Raw genomic sequence first — 26,248 nt, 5'->3', positions numbered from 1 at the left:
CAACAATATGTTTGTTAAAATCAGCTGCCGATACATTAAGGGGGTCTCTGACCCGGAGTACAGCTACGTGCAGACATAGGCAGCTGGTAGGAACAGCGAGAATGTTTCCCTCACATGAACCAATGGACACATTAGAAGAAAGCCCTTGGCAATTAAAATGACAGTGGTAATTAAATTGACAACACCATGAAATTTTACCACTGAAACTCCATGACACTTGGTAGGCCACATATAATCAGGATATTTAATTAATGTTGTCATGTAAAGCTGTATAGGGCAGAAAAGATGTTGTTCATGAGCTCAGCCTTGATTAAGTGTGGCTAGCTGCCAATCTAGCAGCATAACAATTCGGAGCGGCTGGCTACCTTCAAGGTCAATGCTAAACATTAGGCAGAAAATACTTAAGGTAAGCAAGTTTTATGTGGTAGATTAGGTACATGCATACCATTACGGATGGGCAGGAATGGCAGTTTGTTTCAGCAGGCCTGTTTGTTTAGCAAGCTTAGCTAAAGAATTTGGAATGACTGAGGACTGACTTAAATGGACCACCTTCCTTCAGAGACCGACTGTGGTTCGTGTGGATGCATCAGCTGAGGGTCAGCTGGTGAGCTATGCAGTTCGCAGACTACCGTGGCCTGCCTAAATTAACACTTCACTTGATTGAACCTCCCTAGCTTCTCCGCAGAGCGCCAAGACCCCGTTGCTAGATGTTGTAGCTTTATGATACCCGGCCAGACAAACAGAGTTTTTAAAGAGGGGGACTGTAGAGCCACAACCGGTAAAGATAGATTATAATAAAGTGTCTCGTCTCCCATCCACATAGTAAGTATAATGTACCCTCCTCGGATGGTTAAAACAGTCCAAGCCCACTGACAGATAAAGACATACCAAGCCCAGCTGCCCTTGCCAAGAGAGCACAGGCAGTGTGTGCTCAGCTGATGTCAAAGGTATATAGAAGCCTTTGAGCAGCCTGCAGTCGAAACAATGTCCATAAGACCTTGCCCCACCTGTTGAAACCAGTAAGGGGCAGCGGTGCAGATGGGATTTTTAAACTGGGGGGGGGGGGGGGGGGGGCGCTAACATCGCCTAATCAGCTGTGCAGAGTTATTAACTGATGATTGTCGCCTTACATAGGGAGAGTGGGGGGGACGGATCGGGGGTCACTATGAATCTGGGGGGGACATGTCCCCCCCGTCCCCAGTGCTATCTGCGCCCCTGGTAAGGGGTATGAGACAGCTGCTCTCAGCCAAAGCTTGCCTAACAAAAAAGAGACATGGAGCGAATTGACTGAACTGCTACAACAAATCAAAGGGTCCCCTGAGCTTTGAATAGGCTTACCAGACTGTAGATAAGCACAGTGTAACATTTAAACAAGGAGATTCAAAGTGTTTACAAAAGCTTCACTTAGGCTGAAGTGTTTTTCCTCTGGTAAATGTCTCTGGTCCTTGAGAAAAAAAAATGTTTGTAAGAGTAATTCTCTGTCTGTCTGCTCTCTCAGTGTCTTCTACATATGAATATAAGCTCTCAAAAGTATAAGCTGATAAAAGCATTTCAGGAACAAGGAAGATCAGGTAACACTTTAAGGTAATGGTGACCTGACACTGGGGTGACACTAACATGACTATAGTACATGATTATAACATGGTCAACATGTTTATTACATGGTTATGTCAGTGTCATGGCAAAGCAAAATTATGTAACATGTATGTGTATGTTGTTTAGGCCTCGTCTCAACAGTCTCCCCTCAAATACTGTCTGAAACACATTCTCCTTAGTGTGCACTTAAACCGTAGAACGCTTATTCACAGGGTACTGTCAGATTGTAAGCATATTCATGACAGGCACTGAATGGTTCTTGTCACAAAAAAGTTACAGTTCGCCTGTCAAATTGTAAAACCTAAACATCAAAAAGTAATTTAATAAGGACTGCACAGCCTGCGCTAAGTCTTTCCCCCTCCAGTTGCACCTGCTATTAGTGATGGCAGCACCTGTAGCTGGGCTAATTGGAATCCAGCTTCACTTTCAGAAGAGCCATCTTTATCACAGTCTTAAAAGCCACAGAGGCTGCAGATCATCCTGTGATAGTCAAAAACACATTTCCTTCCCCCTGGAATTTTCTCCAATCTTTTTGGTGGCAGTTTACTTCAATCTTCTAGCTATAAACATACTTTGGCAGAAAGCTTTTCCTGTCATTTGTCAAAATGACAGTTGGTGTCCAATGATTTCTCTCTGGGATACATTTGGTGCTGTGCAGTCTCTGAACCGCACAGTTTTCAGGATCAAACACAAAACATTTAGATATGCAGAAGAAACTCTCACCCAAATGGACTAATAATGGAGACATATGCCAGTCATAGAAAATGTTGTGCCTAGGCCACCGAGACTGTCATTATTAGTCCATTCCTAATATGACAGCATTACTAATATGTTGTTTGTTCAGCTTTGGTCGCAGAATGCATTTGCAACTCTGCTGCCATCATAATGCAGCCTATAATGAGGTAAAAACACAGGCTTTAATTCCTAAAGCGTTGGGAGGTTAGCCTGGTGTAAGAAGACACACACTCTCCATGTTCTGTTCCAGTGTATAATCAGTTGGCTGAGGAGGGATACACAACTGCAAGTAATGCCTAAAAATGCCCAGTTGCCAACGTTCGTTTTAACACCTCTTACAATCGACACATGCGATTTAACAGCTTGTTCTTAAGGTTTCTCTATTCAATTCAGTCAAATCTGTTTGTGTGAAAAGCCATATACAGGAGGGAGCCATATGCTGATAACCTATAAATATGGATTTCAATGAGTGTTTTCTGATTTTGAAAAATTAATGTTTTGTTTGCCTTGCAGTCCTTAAAGTTGAATTGGCTTGAAACAAAATTATGTACCTCAGTTGAATATTCATTACAGATGACTGATTCATTTAAAATGTCACCAAGAGTTTTTCCTAGAGTTTTGCCTCCAGGATAAACAGAGAAACAGAGAGAACAGTGGGCCTTATTCTCAACCTTTTTCTGTAATTCTTCAGAAATGTTTCTTAAACGACTTCGCAAAAACAACGTAAGAGAGACGCTTCCGCTGCATTCCCGCACGCTTGAAAATGTGTTCATAAGCAGCCGAAGTCTTCTCAGCTGGGTTCCTTCCGATTAGTTTCTTAGATTGATGCGCGTTCTCGTGAAAGTGGATTTGCATACATACACGCCCTGCCAGCTCCTTATTAGGAGACGCAATTTTAGAAACGTGTGCTGTCGCAATCTCCCGAATCCACCTCATAACAGGTGTTCATTAATAAGGTGGAGATATTGTATTACGTTGAACGTCGAAGTCCGTAAAACACATTAAAGTAGTCACTTTCTTTTTTTAAATCGAAAAATAGTCACCATAGGTGTGAAGACCGGTCCCGAGTAGTAGTATAAAGTCCAATAAATGTATGCCCTAGTTCTTATAGATTGGGTTTAGTGTTTATTTATTTATTCACTTACATTTGCAGTGTACATGTCATTCACATTCAGTCATTTAGCAGACGCGGCCTTTGTCCAAAGTGACGTACAAGGGAGAGAACAGTCAAGCTACGAGCCATATAGACCTAGTGTAACAATAAATACTACCTCGCATAATTATGACTATAAATGTGAAACGTAATTGTTAATAATACAAATATTCTCGTATTTATTATTATCATTATTATTTTAATCCGAGGATGTCTGTAGAGTTGACGTGAACGCAATCACCAACGGGTTCTCACAAATTCAACCGATAACCCTTTTACTGTAATACGGAGTTTTTTTCAAATGTCATTCCTCAACGCGATTCCTCAAATAACCACAAGATGGCCTGTGGAATCGCATTTGAGAAGATTCCGGCAGAGTTACGACTGCTATTTCGAGTTCTGAAAGTTGTCTGAAGTTCAGAAGAAAGCACAGAAGAAAAAACTATGGAGAATGCAAATGTTTTCATAAATGTTTCCGAAAGTGGAGTTCCTTCTGAAATCCTTCTGAAAGTCTTCCCAACTGCTGTCGAGAATGAGGCCCAGTGATCCAAATAACAAATATGATGTGGGCTCATCATTCATTTTAGAAATATAATCATGGTTTAAACAAATTAAACACAAAGAACGAAAACAAAAACAAAACATCAGAGCATCAGCCAGGCAGTACACAACTATATCCAAATGTATCGTCATAAATACATTGGTCTCAGTTGTTTCCATGGCATCTCATTTGTTTTCACCTTCAACATGCATCCTGTGTACGAATATATCACTGTCAGTCACTAGTAATCATCATACTTTTCATTTAGAGGTGCATGGCAGTTTGGTCACAGTGCTACATTAGCACATTGAGTAGATCGCTCCGACAGATCAGCACAAGGTTGTGATATTTATGAATACGGAAAAAGCAGAATCCTTTCTGTGCTTAATAATAATAATAATAATAATAATTTTTATTTGTTAAGCACTCTTCATTCTAGGCAGAATCTCAGAGTGCTATTAATCTAATTCAACAGTTGCTGTTGATATGGGAGACACGTGTTACAGTGACATTTTTGATCCATTTAATTTCATTAGATACATTTATAAAGCCTAGAATCAGTTAAAAATCTGATTTGAAAAAAGAAAAACAATAAATTAAAGGTAATGAAAAAAATAGTTTTGTTCAAATGAAATATTAACTACACAGCCTGTAGAGTAAAAGACTGAAAGTGAAAGTGCACATTTTGGGGGTTCAATTTGTCTTTCCTCCATAGAAGCTGCTTTTGGTCTTTCCTCCACTTCCTACACTAACCTTTCTTTTAAAGAGCAGAGATAACAGATTTGGGAACATAGCCTTTACCTAATAACACAGAAGGCTTTGAAATTAGTGGCCTCAGCATGTCAAATCAATGTCTTCCTATTGGGGTGAATGGAAAGACCCCTGAAGCTCCACTTCCATGTGCTGTGGCAGGGATTTACTAGGGAAAATGGCTGCTTTTGATATAAAACACAGAGAGTGAAGAAAGGGAAAGTGTCTTCCCAGAGCGCATAGTAAAGGTCAAAGCGATGGACTTGGCACTGGTGTCCGGGGCCAAAATGGCTTGAAACAGAGTCAGAAATCAATACAGCCCTGACAAGTGCCAAGGGAGTGAGGGCACAGGCACGGGCACGGGCAGGGTAGGGCAGGGCAGGGCACACAAACTGACTTTATTTACTCTTCCAGAGCTGTGGCGTTCACCTGTTCCTCCGGGAGAAGGAGGGGGAGGGGGGGGCTTCATTTCAGACCGGGCTTATTTCCACACGTCTGATTTATGTGGGCTTCAGGCCAGAGGGACAAAGGGGATATTTCATCAGGGTGGCTGCTTGGAGGCCCATGCAAACACGATGGCGTCCGCTCATAAAACCTTACCTCCACACCGTTAATATTGTGCCTTTTTTTGATCAAGGCACGGCATTTTCTAAACAAGATCTAGACAATACTGCGGCTAAAATCAGCTTTGTTTTTGAACTCTGGTGTAAAGAAGACATCAATCAAGTTGAGGTGCCTCTTGACATTTAGCCTGGCTGCGCTTGTTCCCATAGTTCCCATTGCGTTCTGCTACTTCATAAGACATCCGTAATTTGTTGATCTTCTGCAGAAGGCAGAGAGAGAAATCACCTTGGCATCAAAGGACCTGAAAGGGCATCTAATCATTTTAGCGATGTAGTGAAGAAAAGATAGTGCCTTTTCTCTTTGTTCTTATAGCTTTTAGTCTTAAAGCTCCTACCTACAACAAGGAGTGAGAAGACGAAAACAATTGTGGCATTATAAAATACTGCAATATGGAGACATGTCAGGTCTCATCTAAGTGTTGATATGAACATTATATTTATGAAAATGTGAGGTAGATATATTCACCCAATTTCCTTTTGTTTGTATCAATTCATTTTGAATGTACTTTGCCAGAAAAACATGCTATGGCTGCTTTTGAGGCTTTCTATTTATTTTGATTGGAGTAAATGGAGAAAAAACACTGACACCAATTTTATACAATTATTATAGAATCACTTCTGTTCTCAAGACAATCTTTTACAATGATACACCAATCTCACCCTTAAAATGTTTATAGCACCAGTATACTGCCTACATATTTCAATGGGCTTCCTTTAAGTCATTTTCACGCTAGGCTAAACATCTGAAGGCTTCACGTCAGTGCAGGCAGTAAAGCAGCAGTGGTATTCAAACTGGTACGAACCCCTCAGCTGAATTTGATGGATATATGTTGGGCTCTGACTTCACTCAGTCTAATTATGTCAATCTGTTTACATGACAGGGGTGCACCATGGGTTAATTTCTCGTGATTATTTACATATACTATATATAGAGAGAGAGTGAGAGATCACATGTAAGGTCTAGATTGTTTCTGGGTTCACTGTTGGGACAAACATGGCCTTATTGTTGAAAGCACCTTGCCTGATCAGTTCTACCACATCTCATTTGCATCCAAACTCTCTGCCATCGCAACAGAAGCACACACACACACACACACACACACACACACACACACACACACACACACACACACACACACACACACACACACACACACACACAATAAGACACACTGTCATTTACGAATCTTCAGTTTTCATTTTGCTGCTGTGTTGTCTAGTGATGAATGCCACAGTGAGAGAGAAATAATTAGCTTTCCTTAGAGGTGCTCATCAGATGTGCGACGAGGTGCCTTGGATACTTCACCAAACAGACAGTGCCTCTCCATAAGCACTCAAAGCCATTCAAGGCTCAATCGCTCCTGATGGTCCCCTTCTCCAATATTGCCCCTGTTCTATTGCCCCTGTTCTCTCCTCCGTGGGCCGATTTTGGGGGCAAGTAGTTTCCCTACTCCTCCTCCACCATCTCGTCATTAGCCCCCCACCGCTCGGCTTCTTGAAGCTGACACACTCCACCAGGGGGAAAGTGGCATCAGGGGGTAAGGAGTGTGGCGTTGTGCTCGAGGATGAGAGTGGCGGAGGAACACTTACCACCCCTCTCTTCCTCCACCCTCCTCCTCCTCCTCCTCCTCCTCGCCTGACATTTGAGATCAGTGCCAGACAAAGTACTGAAGAGGTTAGGAGAGAGGCTCACAGACGGCCACGCAGCTTCACCTGAAAACACACACTGCATTCTACACACACTCACTCTGTAGACGGGGGAGAGCGGGCGTCGTTGCTCCGGCAACCGGTCTGACAGCCTTGATGGACAGATTCTTGACATAACTCAAATGAAATGACAAAACAAATATAGGTCTCAAGATATGAGTTACAAAACATATGTTTTCACATTGGACTTACGAAGCTCAATCTGATTTCAATTTTGTTCTTGGAAATAGAATTCAGAGAACCAATTGATGCCAGCTGTACGTATGTTATTTTGTAGAAATATAGTGGTGACCGAAATAGATTTTCAGAAAATGTTAGACAATTTGTCAAAGAGAATGTGCTACTTAACTTGGCAACATACAAAATATATACAGTTGAGGATTAAGACCACACATTTTGCAACTTTGGGTACTTGAAAAGCGCACTATAAAATAAAGGTATTATTATTATTATTATTATTATTAAGGGACATAATGTTGAACTACATATGATTGGTTTTCTTGCTTTAAAAAGGCTTGCTCCATTAGATAATCACACAGCACCATCTAGTGGTACATATGATCCTGCCAGACCTGGCATAATGTTGATGTCCAGTTCATTGTGGCAAATCGTTCATATTTCAATCGGCTTTATGTCGTAAGTTATGTTCCGCAGACTGCGATTAAAGTTTTCTTTCCATATTATCTTTAAAATATGCATGAAACAGTGCTGATGGGAGGATAGGAGCCGAAATAGCTCTGGCTCTTCTAAAATAATTGGCCGTTCCGGCAGGTGACACAAGCGGATGTTAAATCACCGCACGGCTCTCCTGTGATGAAAGATTAATGAGTCTTGCTTCTTTCCGTCCCACTTATTCACTTCTCCGAGGTCAACAGTCGACATCAATCAAGCTACCGTCCTCAATCTCTCTATCGCCCTGTCACCGCGTCAGCATAATTTCTCCTCACTATTCAGCAGCTGAGAGACAGATTTGCTCAAAGAGTTCCTCTCGTCTGCAATCTGGCAGGCACGGCCTTTCCATGGATTTGACAGGAGGTTGTTATGAGCAATAAACCGTGCATTACTCTTGGACCTCAGGCCAGCCAGCACATCCCATTACAGCCGCCGGCTTTTGGTTTTGTGCGGCATTGAGAAAAAATATTTTCTCCCGATTATTTTTTGCTTTTCCTCTCCTCTGATGATGCACACGACTGCTCCCTGTAATGTGTTCAGACATTCCACAAGGAGACATGATATATGTGTGTGGGTTATTAGGCAATGCAATACTGTAAAACATATATATATATATTTAAACACCTCCATGAAACAATTATTCATCGTGTCCTCACTAGTGTGTCTGGAGGTTTTAACCTTGTACAGTTGAGCCCTGCTTTATTAATGGTGCTGTCATGTCTGGGCAACATATTCAATTTCAGTTTCAGCTCTCCGCCTCTGAGCAACTGGTGTTAATTGAACCAAAAAAAAAAAAAAACATTCAGCACATTTTCAATGCATGACAGAAAATGCCTCCGGGAAGTGACATTTGAATGATTACTTTCTGGTTGTTCAAAGTGGCAACCATGATATGCATCGATGTGACCCTAGGGCAGTTCTTTCCATAGCAGGGTCTAATTTCAATAGACCTCCAGCCTCTATGTACACATGCCATCTTAACACTTGTGTAACGAGAAGAGAGACCACCTGGCCTCAAGCCAAGCATCTCCTGGATAATAACCATGAGGTCTGACGGCATAACAACCAACCCTCTTTGGCAGACAGATGAAACACATCTTCAAATACGGAGTTATTCAGTATTCAGGAATTATCAGTGACTCTTTATGCAGCATCCACCACACCTTTGAGTATGCCTCCAATTGTATATTTTAGACTGTAGGCTATATACATTGATTAAAAAGAAGCCCAGTGGTTGCACATTTGGTCATGTGAAACCCACCAACCACAGAGCACTGCATTTTTTCAAAAATTACATTTTAATTTAGTAAGGGAAATTCACCAAGTATATTTTGATCCAGTCTGCGTTTTACTGCTGTGGTGCATCCTGAGGTGGAAAAGTTGAAACCTCTGTTTTCTAGTTACATCACAGACGTCCAATGTGAAATGATGCTTTGGAGAAACACCAGATTGCTTGATGGTGGCTGTAACGACCAAGATTTCGACAGAGGTTAGACAGACAGTGACTGATGGAGATAATTTAGAAACCTTTTTAATGACTTAAGAATATATTACATGTAATCAAGTGCCTTGTATTCATATATTCATTGTATGAATCATGTGCTTATTTAAGCATGAGCATGGCTTTTCTGTGTTTCTGTGTGTGTGTAACTTAGATTAGTAGGTGCCACTTAGTCTGCAAATGTGCAAGAGCATGTTTGGGTCAGAGGTGATAAGAAGGGTCAAACTGTGCTTCTTTTGACCTTGTGTAAAACTAACATCCTTGCATGGCAGGAAACATACTAAGATGACCTTACACGTCAAAGACCCACCACCACATGGTTATCTCTGCTGACTAAGTGTTTTGGCATGAACAGAAGGTTGAAGGCCTCAATTTACATTTTCACTCTCCTAGTCTTGACAGACACAACTGTCCAAACCTAAAGGCCTTAGGATTTGAACGTACTTATAGGCGTACGTATGGACATACGTTTTTCTAGTCAAGGCCTGTGTAGTATATAACGTGAGTTGTACTTAGGCATAGCAGATGCCTAGCGTGTGTCAGCAATGTTTCGGCAATTTAATTCCGTTCTTGCAATGTGAATAATTTAATTTCAATATGCTTATCTCGCTCTTGCGCGCGCTTGTGCGTTTAAAGGTGCTTTTTTTTGTGTGAGCGAGTTCATTTTTCTGTTGATGCTGGAGTTTGGTAAAGGCAGGCTATTCATATAAATCTTATGTAAATGTGTCAGTAGTATGAACAGTAGAGACATTGACTCGGTGGGGCTCAGGTAGTTTGGACAAAATATTTTAATAGCCGCCAGGCTCCTGCTGGGATCAGGCATTACTCCGGAGATTATGTCGTTGGGAAATAATGTTGTTAGTGGACCAATCACAGCCAAGGGGGTATCCGTCTCTATCCGAAAAGTTAGAAAATCAGGAGGTGCACGTTCGTGTCCGTCCAGCTCTCCGAGGGGCTCGGATGGGCGTTCCAGCTGGCGGAAGGTGTTGCCAAGGCGCGCCCAAGTGTCCCTCTCCGACCATACTGCACAACTGTAAATCCTGCTTAACTGTGCTCCAGATTTCACCCTGTGAAGTTAATCCTGGTTGATGATCACATTGTTTGCTCTTGTTGAGATAGTGGGGGGTTTGACATTAATGGCTAGGATGGTCAAAGTAATACATCTCCTCCCTACAGACCATCTTGTGGTTTGGACTGACATTATTTGACCCTGCCAGGAAGTTCTATAGATTCTCAAGCGAGGGCATTTCCTTGCTTGGGAGTCTCACAAAGGCGACAGTGGTACAGGAGGAGTCCTTTAGTAATCGAAAGGCTGCTAGTTCCATTCCCCCCTCCTCCTTACCAAGTGTGTAACTGTCTAGAGCAATACATGGGACCCCTGCTCCTGATGTATAAATGCGGTTTCCTTGTACGTTGCTTTGGATAAAAGCTTCTGCAAAAATGACTTAATGTAAAGACAATGAGGTCATCTGGCAGGAGAACCAATGAAACCTGAAGTGACCTACTTTTCTGCTTGGTCCAGAGACCTGAGGCCAATGTCCTTTTCTTTCTCAGAAAAACACAGATGAACTCATCTCTTTGTCCAAGGTTCCTTACTGTGGCTTCAATTGAATGGGAGGAGGCTTTCGCTTGGCTACAAAATGCAAGTTACACGCTGTTGTAAAGATTTGTCAGTCTGTAGCTATGTAGACATCAGGGGCCGTATTCACAAAGCCTTTTATCTTACCACTAGGAGTGCTCCTAACTCGCGCTAAAACCTTTTACGTAGGAGTAATTTCTTAAAAGTGATTCACAACGGCTCTGAGACCTACTCATACTAAGGATAATACCAACTCCTAAGCTTAAGATAAAAACTCCGTTGCTATGGATGACGTTGATTCTCATGCACGAGTTTAGAAGCGGTGCGTACGGTGATTGGTTGCTGACAGGCGCTGTCATTCAAAACTCAGTCCTAACGATCCCACTAAATCAACAGAAAATAAGAGAATAACCTAGGCTTCAAATGAAGTCATATTAAATAGTTATGGATAGTGCACTTAGCAGAATGCACACACATGATGACAAGTTTGTGCATCCAACGAGAATGACACTTTGCACGTTAGAGAAAGAGAAATTGCCGAAAAAAACACGGAAATTGCATGAAATCAAGGAAGTAATAATTAAAGCTCCCTGCAAACTATTAGGTAATCGGCATATTTCCAGCCCTTAACCACTTCAAATATCAGTCCATACGGCTCTTTAAGTCCTCATGTCATAATGGACGAAACGAGGGCGAGACGTAAGAGAAAGTCGAACTGGTCCCAGGACCAACTGTCCATGTTGGCCCAGTGTGTGCTGGAGAGGAAGGGAGTTATAAAAGCTAAATTTGGCTGTGGGGTGACCACAAAAAAGAAGCGTGAGGCATGGGAGGACATATGTGTTAACATAAATGCTTCATTCCCTGCCGTGTGTCGCTCTGTCGATGACTGCGAGAAGCGGTGGTATGCGCTCCAGTCACAATGTAGGATGGAGATTGCGGAGTGGACTTTAAAAGAGCCGTCGCGGCTACAGGTATTGTGTCACCAAAATAGGCCTCATGCGTATACTTGCATGTTGTAGTTCAACTGTGCTCCCGGGTGTGGATTGAGGAAGGGTGTCAAAAGCCATGTCTTGCACTGTCACCCAACAAGTGGCATCCAGCAGGTACATGGTGCCGCTCAAAAAGCTGGCGCAGACCGCTGTCCATTAAAATGCGCAATCGTAGAGTAGATCCAGGCCACTTCGCAACAATATCTATGAGTGTGAAATTTGGATCAAACACTATCTGTGTATTAATTGAATGTACCTTTTTGCGGATTACAAAGACGTCCTTATCATTACAAAGACGTCCTAATTATTTTAATGTGTGTTCCATCGATGGCACCCATGACACCGGGCATTCCTGCAATCGCCATGAAATTGACCTTGATCCTTTGAAGTAGGCGATTGTCTAAAGGGAACCGGATAAACTGTTGAACAATGTGTGGTCTACAGAGTGCGGTGATTGTTTGATGAATGAATCGGCTTACTGATGATTGCGATATTCTGTAGTTGTCTTCGTTGCAAAGTTGCATTTCCCCCGTAGCCAAAAATCTTAATGTTATCAATCATTTAACTTCCGGACTGATTGGGTTGTTTCGATTAGTTGGAGACGTGATTGCATCCCGCACTAATTCTAGTAAAATGTTGATTCCCTCACGGTTTAAGCGATATCTTCTCAACAATTCAGAGTCGTTCATTGTCTCCAATACGTTGCGTCTGGCTTCAGCCATTTTAAGACTTTTTGTGAATAGGTCTTAGTGACTTAGGAGTCCTCATGAGGAGTTTTAAGCTGTCCTAGACTTAGGTGCTACTTTTAGGGATACAATATTTTGTGAATTGCTCTTAGTAAAAAAAAAAAAGGAGTCCTACATTTAAGACTGACACGCCCATTACTTTTAGGAGTTTCTCCTAAATTCGCCACTTATGAGCTACTTTTAGCCCTAAGATTCTTTGTGAATACGGCCCCAGATCTCATTTCAATGTTAGAGATTTTTGTTTCTGAGGATTAACATAACAGGCTATCTGTGCATCTGTAAAATTATGTTATGTTAAAATTATGTTATGTTAACATATTTCACATTTGCGTTCATAAAAGTATTTTTTTTCCCTACTTCCACATAAACAAACAATACATACACTCCCAAACATAAGATGGCGATGTCCCGTTAACATGCCTTACATCCACAGGGTCACAATAGAAGAAGTAGTTGAATGTCCACCATTTTTGTACGAGAGTGAAAGTTGGCTGTGGTAACAACAATTTCCTTGCTTTTTGTTTTGAATATAGGTAAGCAGTGTCTATATTAAAAAGCTACCGTTTATGTGGGCTATTTCAAGTGTTGCAAAGAAAAAGATAGGGCCTCTGATTTTCAACTGTGTTGAAATTTTACCCCGTTGTTAGCTGTCTGTCATAAGAATCAAGCCAGCTATGTTAGCTGCTATTGATCATTGAGTGAATGTTACCTGGAAAACTCAGATGCAATGGCATCTCTCTCAAGCTAGAACATAAAACTGGTTGAAGTTGATAATAAACTGAGATTTCAATTGAATGACACCCCCAAGTCTGTCATAGCTTGATACCTGAAACAGAACTGGCGAACTGTTAACGCTAGATCTGGTTAGCTTGCTAGCTCAGCTTTGTGGACGAGCTCTGGTTAGCACACAATAGCTATATGTAAATGGAATTCCTTATATGCCCAGCACTACAAGAGTTCTAGCTTACATGCAAGTTCGCCTTGCAGGAAATTATCGTAAACTGAAGAATAAACTGTCCATTGATGGCGTCGTGGGTGAAGGTGGCGGGAGGAAGGCGACCTCCACCAAGCCCCAATGGCGGGTGAGTAACGTTATACCATCCCAAAAGCGATTATAGCCACTAACCTCCTGTGTCATATTATAATGCTTGCCATAACTGTTAACTTGGCAATGTTCGATTTGCTTTAACGTAGTTAAATTAGTGTATATAATATAATATATTTTCTTCGGTCTTTTCTATCAAATCGAAGACGCTTCGTTGACAGTAATCGTAGATGGCTTGCCAAGCTTACTATTGCCATTGAGCAACGTTAGCTGCATATTGTTTTTTCTAGTCAGCTGACCAAGCAGCATTGTTGGGCAATCAAAAAGCAAACGAATCTATTACTCTAGTGATTGCATGTTATTGTTGGTACTATCAGGTTTTAACGTGAATTATCTGCTAGGGAAAACAGTGGCCAGCTAATATAACATGTTTTGCATGTGGCATGTTGTTTAATGACCATGGGTGACCAGAAAAACAGGACTTTCTGGGGAGCTTGCAGGCCAAGTTGGTTTCTGTCTAGTGTACACCTGCATAGCTTTGCCTATCATTGGCGACTTACCCTATGAACTTGCTGAGCAGACTTAAGAGCAGAGATCGAGTTATAGCTGTAGAGTGTTATCCATGTGTCCGCAAACATGTAACCCTAATATTGTTTTGTATAAATTGCAGCAAAGTGAGTGGTGCCCTACCCCGCTCCTTTAGACGGGCACCATACCCACTCAGGGAGGAGAGGAACGAAGAAACTAAAGAAAGAGAAGGGTAATGTGTTCCTGATGCACAACTGATACTGATGAACTGGGCAAAGAGCAAACAGCACCAATGTCATAGGTCAAAGCAAAATGTAGATATAACCACTAGGTATTGTGGGTAAAAGCATCTACTACATGTATACATTATGTTAAGACTTGCTGATTTAATTATGGTTGTCCAGTTTCCATTTAGGACTGATTTGTAGTGATTGATGCACAATAAGGCTGTTTTCACAATCTGTCTGTTTTGCTGGTCCAAACTGAAGTGTGACTGTACCCCTGGCCCCTGCGGCCCTTACTTTTCTCATTGCATTAATTGGTTGCGAACTGAATCGACACGTAATCAGCATGAAGCTTTTTATATACCTATGTCGCTAGGCAAAGACAAAGGATGGAAGAAAAGAAGTAAAGCCGCTCTTGTTTTGACGTTGTGAATGATGCGACGTGCTCGGATAAGGAGGTTTTTCCAGAAACAGGCGGCAGTGCGAAATTAATTTGCAGCTTTACTTGCAGAGCATACCCTCAAGCATGAATTGCCAAGCAACGTGACTATTTTTAAGACTGTTAGTGTTTTAGTAAAAGCAGTGATTTATTTATTGCGGGAGAATTTGGATCCATCAGCGGTCATAAATAGCGTTAACTGCTTGAATTTAGATTGGATGGCTTACACACCAAATACGAACTGCACTGGAGTTCAGGTACCCCACACCTGTTTCTGGAGGGCTGCTTTACTGTCCCTTGGTGCGCACCCGAGGTTCAGAAAACCACTTTGACATCAACGAACGGAACCGAACTAACGGCTCAAACGGACCCTGTTCTGCACCAGAAGCACTAGTGTGAAAACACCCTGAGACTAAGAGACAATTATAAATCGCTACAGGGGTCAGAGGTCAAGGGGAACCCATTATTAATGTGTAGAATGAAATTTAACAGCTCAGCAAGAAAAACATTAGCACTACACTAACACTATTGGCACTAACACTATTGAACATCCATTCAGATCACAAAGAGCATAAAGAGACTCTGCCACCTATGGGGGAGGAGGAGGAGGAGGAGGGGGGGGGGGGGGGGTTGCTCGGGTGAAGAAGCGCCAAGGACAAGATAAGAGAAGCAGGAAGCAGGATGAATTATACGAGTTGGAAGTGGTTTTATACACAGAGTCATTTACACCTATGATCACAGAGGAAGGAGACCCAACTAACTCTCAGTTAAGGCCCTGACTCAAACTGTATCTTTACTGGACTTTAGTAAGATGGCAGACCTCTGCTCTACTCTGAGCAGAACAAAGTCCTCTTACAGTCAAGTCAACACTACAACTATCATAAAGGCTCTTTAGTAGGGCCCATTAGGAGACAGACGACAATAAACAATCAGCACATTAAAGTAACACTATGCAACAATTTGTCACTTTTTGTGGTATGGTTTTATAGGCAACTAGTTTAGGTACCATCCTCAAATTAGTTTTGATAGCATATGGTCATGTGAAGGACAGATAAACACCTGTGTCTTCCCCACTAGCCATCCAGGATATGCCCTATGTAATTCTGTATACCGGGCTGGAACACCCTGCAAAAATGGAAGACAAAGCTTTCACAGCATGTCATTGCCAGCTATACTGCCAAAAGACAACAGTTGAACTGCCAAAAGACACCAGTTAGTGTGTTGGCAAGCGTCTTTCAGCGCCAACTGAGCTGTTGGTGGTGTTTGCAATGTTTTTGCATGCCTTTTAGGTAGTTAGCGTGCTGGTTTTGGAACAGAACTCAGTATTGCTGCTTTAAAGGAAAACACCTGCTGGAAGAAAAACACGATAATCCCTTGGAAGAACAAGGAGATGATGAAGGTGGAAAACTCGCTAGGACTCCAGGCCGCGTTAATTGGACTGCAAGCATATCACTTTTTCTTCCTTGTCTGGAAGCGATAGCACTCACACCAGTGGGGAAGCACACACAGGAGAAGCACTGTTCAGCTGATTTTGTAACAGCAAAAGTACACAACTTGATGTTATCTGCGTCAGCTGCCGACTCAACAAAATCAGCATTATGCACTAAAAGTAAGCCTACCTAGTTTGAGTTAGCTAGCTTAGCTTAGCATTCTTACAATGTAGCCTGAGCTAGGTAGCCAGATAGTCACTAAACCAGGGGTGGGCAATTCCATTTCCCCAAGGGGCCACATGAGATAGTGGGACTGTTGTGGAGGGTCGGACCAATAGGCTGAACTCAATTCAGCATGAAAAATGAGCATGATTTGCAGTATTAAAGGTGTGCCCAGACGACCAATACACATGGCACATACACAGACATGAGAGCAGGCTTGCAATGCAATAGTATAAGTATACAAATTAATAGTAAAATCAATTTTTATCGTTTAACGTTTGATTCCTAATTTACCATTGACCTCCGAGGGCCGGTAAGGGACAGACAAGGGGCCGCAAATGGCCCGGGTGCCGCAGTTTGCCCAGGTCTGCACTAAACACTGCCCCACCTGACAGTTAACTTGCAAAGCAGACGTAACTGACCAAACCAAACACCTGGCACATGACTTCGATCTTGAAAAACACCCACAATCTTTCCACCCCATACCATACCCCAACGTAGGCACCTTACGAATACTGACCAATCACAGACTTGGCCACACAAATTCTAGCCTACTTAGTATTAACCAATAGTTGAATAGGCATCAATTAGTAGTAACCAGTGCTTGACTACTTATGTACACATATGCAAACAGGTTAAACCACAAGGTACAGAGAAAGGAGTAATTAGACACAAATAGTTTATTTATTTATTTATTTATCCTACCGACTTTACTTTATTTCACAATTAGATTCTGTTTTCCTCACACTTCTAATCCAGAGTTAATTTAAAGTCATGACCAAGACGTTTGGCTAATTGTGCCTGTTTGCCTCATAGACATTAGGTTATTTTTCTTAATTATTTTCTGTGTTAGGAAGTAATGGAAACCTCTGTCCATATTGGTGGCATTTCCACGCCACATTACCTAAGGCTGTTTAAATTGATTTGCTCGCATTGTTCTTGGAGGTTAATAGTTTCTTTCTGATCATTTGTGTTTCAGCTTTGAGGCCCGGTATGACGACCAGGAGGGTGACTACACAGGAGACACTAACTATGAGGGCTATGAACAACACACACACACTGGTGAGACTCATTTCTCAATATCATTATCAGTGATCAATATCATTATCAATGACCGTTTATCAATATTATTATTGATAATCATTTGTCAATAATGTTATCATTTATCATTTCTCTATCATTTTATGCTGTTGCTTGGAAGCCACTGACACCTTAGCATTGAGGATTCATCTATACATCATCTGTGTTATCTTTACAACCCTAAGTGTGTGTGTGTGTGTGTGTGTGTGTGTGTGTGTGTGTGTGTGTGTGTGTGTGTGTGTGTGTGTGTGTGTGTGTGTGTGTGTGTGTGTGTGTGTGTGTGTGTGTGTGTGTGTGTGTGTGTGCGTGTGTGCGTGTATATGTGTGAATTATGTGATTTATCTATACATCTATACATCATCTGTGTTATCTATACAACCCTAAGTATTTCCCATCCTGCAACCAAGGTCTCTACAAAAGACAAAGTTTTGGACAAAAGTCTGCCTTTGATCTCGCAGCTCCCTCACCTAAGAGGTACCATCCTGGGGAGAAGCGCAACTCCCTCTACAGGTGGTTTTACAAAATCCTGGAGGGCGGCAGCGGCGGCAAGAAGTCGGCAAACTGCGTGGTGCTGGCGGTGAACACTCAGAGCCCGTGAGTAACCTCTCTGCAAGCTGCTGCCGTGGGTGGAGGAGATGGGGCTGAGTTGCTGTGCATAGTAGGATACTGGGTAGACGTGTGTGTGTGTGTGTGTGTGTGTGGTGTGTGTGTGTGTGGCTGCCTGTGGGTGTTTGTGTTGATTATTGTATGGCTGTGTTGGCACATGATAATTGGAAATCTATTTTATATGCTGATAAAAAAAATGACTAGTATCTATGTAGGTATGTATATCCACTGTGATTTCACTGTTGTAATTTTTCTAGGTCCAATTTTCCCTGTATCAAGTTGATGCAGTTTTTTCAGTTGGGTCCACTGATGGTTATTTGTCAAGGATGAAAGATTTTTTTTGACCAACCATTCCAAAAATGCACCCAATGGACATAAAATTCTGTGAAGTAGACCGGAAGAAAAATCTGACTTTTGGACAAATACATTCAAACATCAAAAACATGCACATATATTTACAATATCTACATTAACAAGTCCCTAACACCCTTGAATTCACCCCAGGCAAAATTGAAATTTTTATCAAAAATGTAGTATTCTTGTTTTTAGCTCCTAAAAGTTTCACAGTTCAAAATTAGTTTCTTCGAATCTGACCCCTACCGAGACCATTCTGCTCAGTCAAGAGAAAAAATAACCCTAGATTCACATGGCAAATACTTCAAAATTGTTCCTTGTGTTCATAAAATTGATTGTTTATTTGCTGAATCTCAATTTTCTCACACAGTTAGTCGGCTTTGAAATTAGCGTTTTGTCATTGAAAACAAAATAAATGTATTCTAGTTACATTCACACACAATGAAGTACAAAAGACATCAGAACTTCAGCAAAGTGATAATATTTCAAACAACCCCTTTACTGTTTCCCCCTGAAAATGTCCTTGTCCTTGTTCAGTCTGAGAACATTATCAGTCTTGGCCTCAAAGGAAGCCTAATCCTTATTAGTCAAAGCCCATTACAAAAGTCATTCTCAGGGTTGTTTTGTTTTTTAATTATAAATGTAGTGGTCTTGTATGAGCTGAAGGTGTCCTTACTTTTGAGCTAGACTTCACTTATATCTAAAACTGTTAGATGCTATGAAATTGCCTTAAATACAAAAAGTAACATTTGTCACAAGTTAAACCATCAGCAATGATGTCATGAGCAACATTTTAAAATGGAGCGCAGAACACACGGCAAAAACGGTTTTCAAATGTAAATGAAATGAATACGTTTGTCCTTCAAATGGACAGAGTAGTGTTTTTTGTTTGTCTTTTTGACATGGATTAATTCTAAGTCTGTATTTCAAGTTTGCAGAAGAGATTTTTCTTTTTACAGTTTAATTCTTAAAGAACTACACTTACTCCCTGTCTAAAAAAACAGCTTTTAAAGTCCACCACTCTCTCTCTATCACTATCTCTCTATCACTCTCTCTCTTTCTCCCTCTCTCTCTCTCTTACTCTCACTCTTTCACTCTCTCTCTGTAAAAACTAGCCCCACCTGTCTGCTAAGCCCTTTGCCAGCGGCTTCTGCAGAGGTCAATAACCAGCTCTTCTTCTTCTTCTTTCAAAGGGACTATGCTAAATCGCTAGGCCTGAGCTTGCAAGAGCGCGGCCTCTCGGTGGAAATGATTTGTCTCCAGGCGGAGTCCGGTCTGACCCGGGCACTGCAGGACATCCGCTCCGACGGATCCCCCTTATGTATACTCGTCGAGCAGACTAACGTAACGCTGTCCTCGTGCACAGTTATCATATTTTCAGAGTCCCTCAAAAGTAAGTCCCCTGCCCCACCGACCCCCACCCCCACCCACACCCCACCAACCTCCTTATCCCTTTAAGCTAAACAAACGCAGTTTCTAACTGGTTCATGTATATTTGGTGTTGAAAAGAATCAAAATAGATTTAGTGGTGGGCACTGATACGCCATCATCGTCATGATGGGTCCGGCAGAAATGAAACGTATGCATAAAAACAAAATGGCTGATTTAACTGAATTTGTAGTCAGTGTATTAGACAGTGTGGTTTATATGCAAGCAAAACAAAAACAAATTTTCTATTTCAAACCTTTCTAATGGTTTCTGAGTAAAGCGTTTTTCCCTCCAAAGAAAGCTTTGCTATGTAGTGAACTCAGTCAACAAATTAAAATCAACTAAATTAATACATTTAACATGAAATAAAAAATAGTGTTTTTGTTACTAATTTTAATGTCAATTTACACAGTGAGGATCTGGTATCTGAGCCAACCTAAAACAATGATCATTGCAACTGTTAATATTATACGAAATGTACCGGTAATTATACATCATACATAATAATTCAGTAAATTGTGCGAACAAAAATGTAATTTAGAACTGATGAATTGATCTTCCACACACACTCACACTCAGGACCTCATCTCTGTTGGATTTTGATGGTAACAATCGGACTTAAATTAGAATGGTCTAGTTCAATCAAAAATTTTAAATAATTGAAGTGGGAAACCAGTGTCTTTGCAGAGAAACTGGCATAAGGAGTTGATTCCACTCGATCATTTGTAGTTTACTTGTGATGAATCATAACAAGTGTGTCTGGTAGGTAGATATTCTGACTAGTGTACTCATAAATTACCACAAAAAGCAAACATTTTCAAAATGTCAAAGCTCCCAAACGAAGTATTAGTGACTAAAAGAATATTAATTCATCTGTGCCCACCACTATTTGATTTCACACTGTAATGGTAAAAAAATAAAACATTTAGCATCTGTCTTTTTAGCCTTTGCCTAATGCTTTTTTTGCAGGTTTAATTAATGCCATTTTCCCTGATAAATCTTTTCCAAGTCGTATTTAATAACGCTGGCAGGGATGCATATTGTAATGGCCAACTTCCACATTCAAACCCTGCACTCATGTAGTTTTCAGCTTTCGGTATGGTCACACCTCAGATAAGCCTTCAGCAACAAAGGTGATTTGTTTCGAGACACCGATTATTATTCAATTGAAATGTGTTCCATGAAGTGTCTCTGTAATTCTCCTTGTAGCCTTTTATGTAAGACTGTGTTGGATCCAGTTGGTTTACTCTGAGGTGTGGCTATATGGATGTAGAGGATAAAAACGTTCCCATGCTCCAATGCCGACTACACTAGTGCAGTTTCAAATAAAATAAAGTGTTGTCGTAATTAAATCTTATTCACCGTGAAAAATTAGCGCTCGTAAGTGGTTCTGGCTTACTTGGGATAGTGACTTTGTTTACTTGTAGACTAAACGATGCCCCCGACCATCTGCCCTACCTTTTAAAAAATGGACTCTCTGTAAGAGAGCTGGCCAGACAAACTTTACAAGACGATTATCACAAGTTCACACCCGCCACGCCAAACTGCACTGATTAAACCCCAACCCAGTCCAAAGTGAAGGCAGTGAAAACAGTAAGCACTCCTACACGAAGACCTAAGATGGAGTTATTTCGGTGTGTGGGTAAGGTGTGGTTGTTGCTACATGGCGCAGCATGACGACCTCTGCCACCATTTTCCTGACTGTTTCTCTGTATCTCCTGACTTCCTCTCCCTGCTACCCCCCCCCCCCCCCCCCCCTTCTCCCAAATACCACCCCCCCACCCACCCCAGTTCACCGCAACATGCCGCGGGACCAGGCGCTGGACTTTGTGCTTGTGGAGTTCGGGCGCGTGCGGGACAGTCTGCCGTGCCGCGACCCCGGGGAGCTGGCGGTGCGGGCGGCCGAGCTGGCGGACGACTACCTGGCGCGTGAGAAGCTGCAGAGGCATGCCGTGCCCGCCGACACGCGCCACCTGCTCCTGCTGCTGGCCGAGGGCGTGCACCTGTACCCTGAGGAGCTGGACACACTCAGCCACTTCCTGCACAGCCGTCAGGAACACCTGCAAGGTCAGGGGTCACCAGCTGCTCCAGGCTTCTTAACTTTTCAGGACAACACCCACCCCTACAACTCCCCCCCTCCCCCTTATTTTCTGGTTTAAATTAGCCAACTCCTTCAGTAGCAGTAGGAGTCATAGGCTTTCTCAGGGGGCTCTCTGACTTTTAGGATCTATCCCCCCCTCCTCTTGTGTCTCCGTTGAACTGGTTTAGCTAATATTATGAACACTATAATATTACATTATAAACCTATTGTTTGTAAACGTGGGATAGACTCGTCCTCACCTTCCATACACAAACACACAGACACATCCGCAGCAGTTCAGCCCAAAATCTACTGAGAAAGTGTCCTTGAAAACTGCCTTGGCACAAACAAATAATATAACAAACATCATTCACATCAGTGTGTTGCTTGATTAATACCTTGTAAGGATAAAATAGACTAAAATAGTCTCACCACAGTTTCATATTGCGAATGGCTTCAATAAAGGGGCATGATTTGACCACCAGAGGGCAGCACGTACTCTTAATTATTGTAAAGGGATCTGTGAGGTTTTTGCTAATGAATAGTCTTGCGCTGTGATTTGACATTATTGTTTTGTTTGTCAATAGTTTTGATTTCCCTAATCATCTATACTTTGTACTCATGTATTATTATTTGACATTAAGCCATTCAACTGTGGTCGTCTTTGTTTTTGCGTGATTAATTTAATCTCTGCAATAATTGAAAGCTCTTGCAGCAGTCTTCCTTGATGTAATGATTAGCGGTACTAACTCGCTGTTGGTGTTGTTGTTGGGGCTGTTGCTTTATTGTATTGTTTTGCACTGTTGTATTGTTTTGTGTTGTATATTTTGAGTATTATGTGTAAGCACAGTGAGAGTCACTGCACCAAGACAAATTCCTTGTATGTGCAAACTAAGTTGGCCAATAAAATCTGATTCTGATTCTGATTTCTGTTCTCAGCCTCTGGTGCGTCCACAGAGGCTGATGCAGTGCCTCCCCTCAGGAACAGTCTGCCCCCCGGCATGGGCTCGCCGCCCCCCCTGTTACCCACGCCAAATCTCTCTGGCCCCACCGGGAGGGATCGACCGGGACCACCTCCCCCTTCAGGTATGGGGGAGCACTCCCCTGGCTCCATCATGGGTATGCCAGGTAAGCCTGGCCAGCCGCGGCACTGCGGAGAACCTCACCTGTGTTTTAAATATTGGCCTGTGCCTGAAAGAGCTCCACTGGCCCAGAATGCATGCTTACAAGCAGTTTAAATGGGACAGCTGTACAATTTCTATGATGTTTTTTTTTACCAAATTTGTTCTGAAACTCAAAAAAATGCAGTTTCAACCATTTATGTTCAAATTTAAGAACCTTTCAATTTCCAGGCCTGTTCAAATGTTTAATAATTATCATATTTGAATTGGGGCTAAGGTGAAGTGACAGGAAAAGTCAAATTGGCTATTTTTAATCAAATCTGCATGGTTCACGAGCATCACATTTTGGCAAATATGCTAGAAGCTGACTTGAAAAAAAACAGGAGATTTGAAATGTGTTAGGGGATTTCTCCTTAACTGTCACTTTAGCCTTGACATGTGCTGCTGTAGTGTTGCTCATATCACGTGAATAGGATGGTGCTTAAATAAATGCTTATTTGGTGGCATTACAAATGATAGACTCTTAATAAGATCTTGTGTGTGTCTTCCTTTCTTGTGTTCGTCAGGAACGTACCCCAAAAGATACACTCTTAATAAGACCTCGTGTTTGTGTGTGTTCATTTCTTGTGTTCGTCAGGAACGTACCCCAAAAGATACACTCTTAATAAGACCTTGTGTTTGTGTGTGTTCATTTCTTGTGTTCGTCAGGAACGTACCCCAAAAGATACACTCTTAATAAGACCTTGTGTTTGTCTGTGTTTCTTTCTTGTGTTCGTCAGGAACGTACCCCAAAAGATACACTCTTAATAAGACCTTCTGTTTGTGTGTGTTCATTTTTTGTGTTCGTCAGGAACGTACCCCAAAAGATACACTCTAAATAAGACCTTGTGTTTGTGCGAGTTCCTTTCTTGTGTTCGTCAGGAACGTACCCCAAAAGATACACTCTTAATAAGACCTTGTGTTTGTGCGAGTTCCTTTCTTGTGTTCGTCAGGAACGTACCCCAAAAGATACTCTCTTAATAAGACCTCTGTGTGTGTGTGTTCATTTCTTGTGTTCGTCAGGAACGTACCCCAAAAGATACACTCTTAATAAGACCTTTGTGTGTGTGTGTTCATTTCTTGTGTTCGTCAGGAACGTACCCCAAAAGATACACTCTTAATAAGACCTTTGTGTGTGTGTGTTCATTTCTTGTGTTCGTCAGGAACGTACCCCAAAAGCAAACCGCCTCCGCTGCTCTCCATGGACAGCGCTCCAGCTCCCCCACACAGGCCTGCTGGTCCTCACGGCCCCCCTCCGCGAGGCGGCCCCCACGGCCCTCGAGGTTTCCCATCCTCCCGGGGAGCCATGGGTCATCACGGCCCCCACCCTCCCAAAGGCTCCCTCATGAACCGAGGGCCCCAACCGCAGAATGGCCCACCTCAAGGACCACAGTCACACGCTCATGGCCCACGCGCCCCCCCACCCTCCCTCATTGCCCACCACCCACCAGGCCTCTTGCCCTCCCCAGGTAAGACACCTTTCGTGTGAGTGTGTATGCATGTGTGTCTATATTTCTCTCTATTTGGCTGTGTGTTTGTGTGTGTGTGTGTGTGTGTGTGTGTGTGTGTGTGTGTGTGTGTGTGTCTTTGTGTCTGTCTGTCTCTCTGTCTCTCCGTCTCTCTGTCTGTCTGTGTTTGCACGTGTCTGTCTGTGAGTGTGTGTCTTTGTGTATGGCTGTATGTCTGTGTGTGTGCCTGTGTGTGTGTGTTTGCATATGTCTGTGAGTGTGTCTTCAGCCCTCTGAAGTGAAGCCTTACCAATGTCAATTGCTACACTCAACGTCTTCCTGTCTCAAAGAATAGCTGACCATTACGTTAACCAAGTTAGGCACCCAGAGATCTGTTGTTAGCTGCACTACTTGTAGAAAATGTTGTAGTTTGGTGGCTTCTCTGTCTTCTAAGTGTCATGAGTTCTACGTTGCCTTTTAATGAACCAATCAAGGTAATTTTAATGACACCGGTTTTATTCACGTGTGCATTGGCCAGGGCTCGAGGTGAGGTTGTTATTTAAGGAATGATAAACCCGCTGTCCTAAAGCAACACCAGTGTGTGAACCTCACCAGATCCATCTATGCCTCTGCCTCTGCCTCTGCCTCTGCCTGTGGCTGTGATGCTTGCTGAGATACATGACCTGCTGTGCGATGTGTTAAAGAAGCATTCCGGATCAATTGCTATTCGCTAACGATATGCTAGCGGGTAAAACTAACGAAATCTCTTTAAATGTGCTGACTTTGACATTATGACAAACTAGTTACTCAACCACTGTCCTAACACAGTCAAACAACAAGCAAGTGCAACACAAGACAAAGCAAGACGGCAAATAAGCAACTTACTAGTTCGGCAGACAGTAGAAAGCCGGGTGGCGTCAGGCAATCTTACATTTAGCAGTTATAAGCCTATGGACCCTGGTATAGCAATGGCACGCAGGCGATTCTCCATATTAAAAGTCATTGTAGCGCCCCAATTTTTTTCAAGCTGTTATTTTAAGGTAAAACTGCTTATCCTAACCCTAATCCTGAAGTATAATTGTTGCAGAGTGTTACTTTAACTGTCTGTGTTTGACCCACAGGGCCCCCTCCGCCTCGGACTCCCATGCCACGACACTAGGATCACACCAGCTCTCCACTTCCCCTACCCCGTCCTGACCTCTTAAGGATTACTGTTTAGGACATTGTAGCCAGAACTAGCTGTCTTAATCTTGAAGATGTTTTTTTTTTTGTTTGTTTGTTTGTTTACAGTCTGTTCCTCTGACATATTTTTGTATATTTTGTTTGTCCTGTGGGCTAAGATCACGTTCAGATGATTTGTGTTTAAGAACTGATGAAGTTTGTTTTTAAATAAATCTGTTCTGGTTAAAGAATCTGTGGTCGTTTTTTAAATTGAGGCGACGCAAACTGCATGGCATTGCTATCATTTGGCATTTTATTGTCATTTCATCCAGTGAGTCTGAACGCTTTAAACGAATTAAAACGGAAACAAAACGTTTTAATTCCCTGTATCGTTAATCAGGATAATGCAGATATATATATAAAGGAATATATCAATTATGATTTATTTGAA

General features: G+C 42.1%; 1 protein-coding gene across 3 annotated transcripts; it reads left to right on the top strand.

The window, feature by feature from the left end:
- Positions 1 to 13,057: 13,057 nt before the first annotated feature.
- On the top strand, positions 13,058 to 25,930 carry LOC308368642 (uncharacterized protein). 3 transcript variants are annotated; one of them, XM_080842861.1, is made up of 10 exons: positions 13,058 to 13,125; positions 13,580 to 13,674; positions 14,308 to 14,397; positions 17,460 to 17,542; positions 18,019 to 18,154; positions 19,714 to 19,913; positions 21,740 to 22,015; positions 22,968 to 23,156; positions 24,352 to 24,657; positions 25,758 to 25,930. In XM_080842861.1, exons 2-10 carry the CDS (start codon positions 13,616 to 13,618, stop codon positions 25,793 to 25,795), a joined length of 1,377 nt encoding a protein of 458 aa, XP_080698987.1. In that variant the 5' UTR covers positions 13,058 to 13,125; positions 13,580 to 13,615; the 3' UTR covers positions 25,796 to 25,930. The 3 variants fall into 3 exon arrangements, with proteins under 3 accessions (XP_080698987.1, XP_080698985.1, XP_080698986.1); XM_080842859.1 differs by having other exon boundaries at positions 17,968 to 18,154; XM_080842860.1 differs by having other exon boundaries at positions 13,539 to 13,674; positions 17,968 to 18,154.
- Positions 25,931 to 26,248: the final 318 nt, after the last annotated feature.

Source organism: Sprattus sprattus (assembly GCF_963457725.1).
Source record: "Sprattus sprattus genome assembly, chromosome: 7".
NCBI classification, from domain to species: domain Eukaryota; kingdom Metazoa; phylum Chordata; class Actinopteri; order Clupeiformes; family Clupeidae; genus Sprattus; species Sprattus sprattus.
This window is presented reverse-complemented; position numbering and strand designations above follow the sequence as displayed.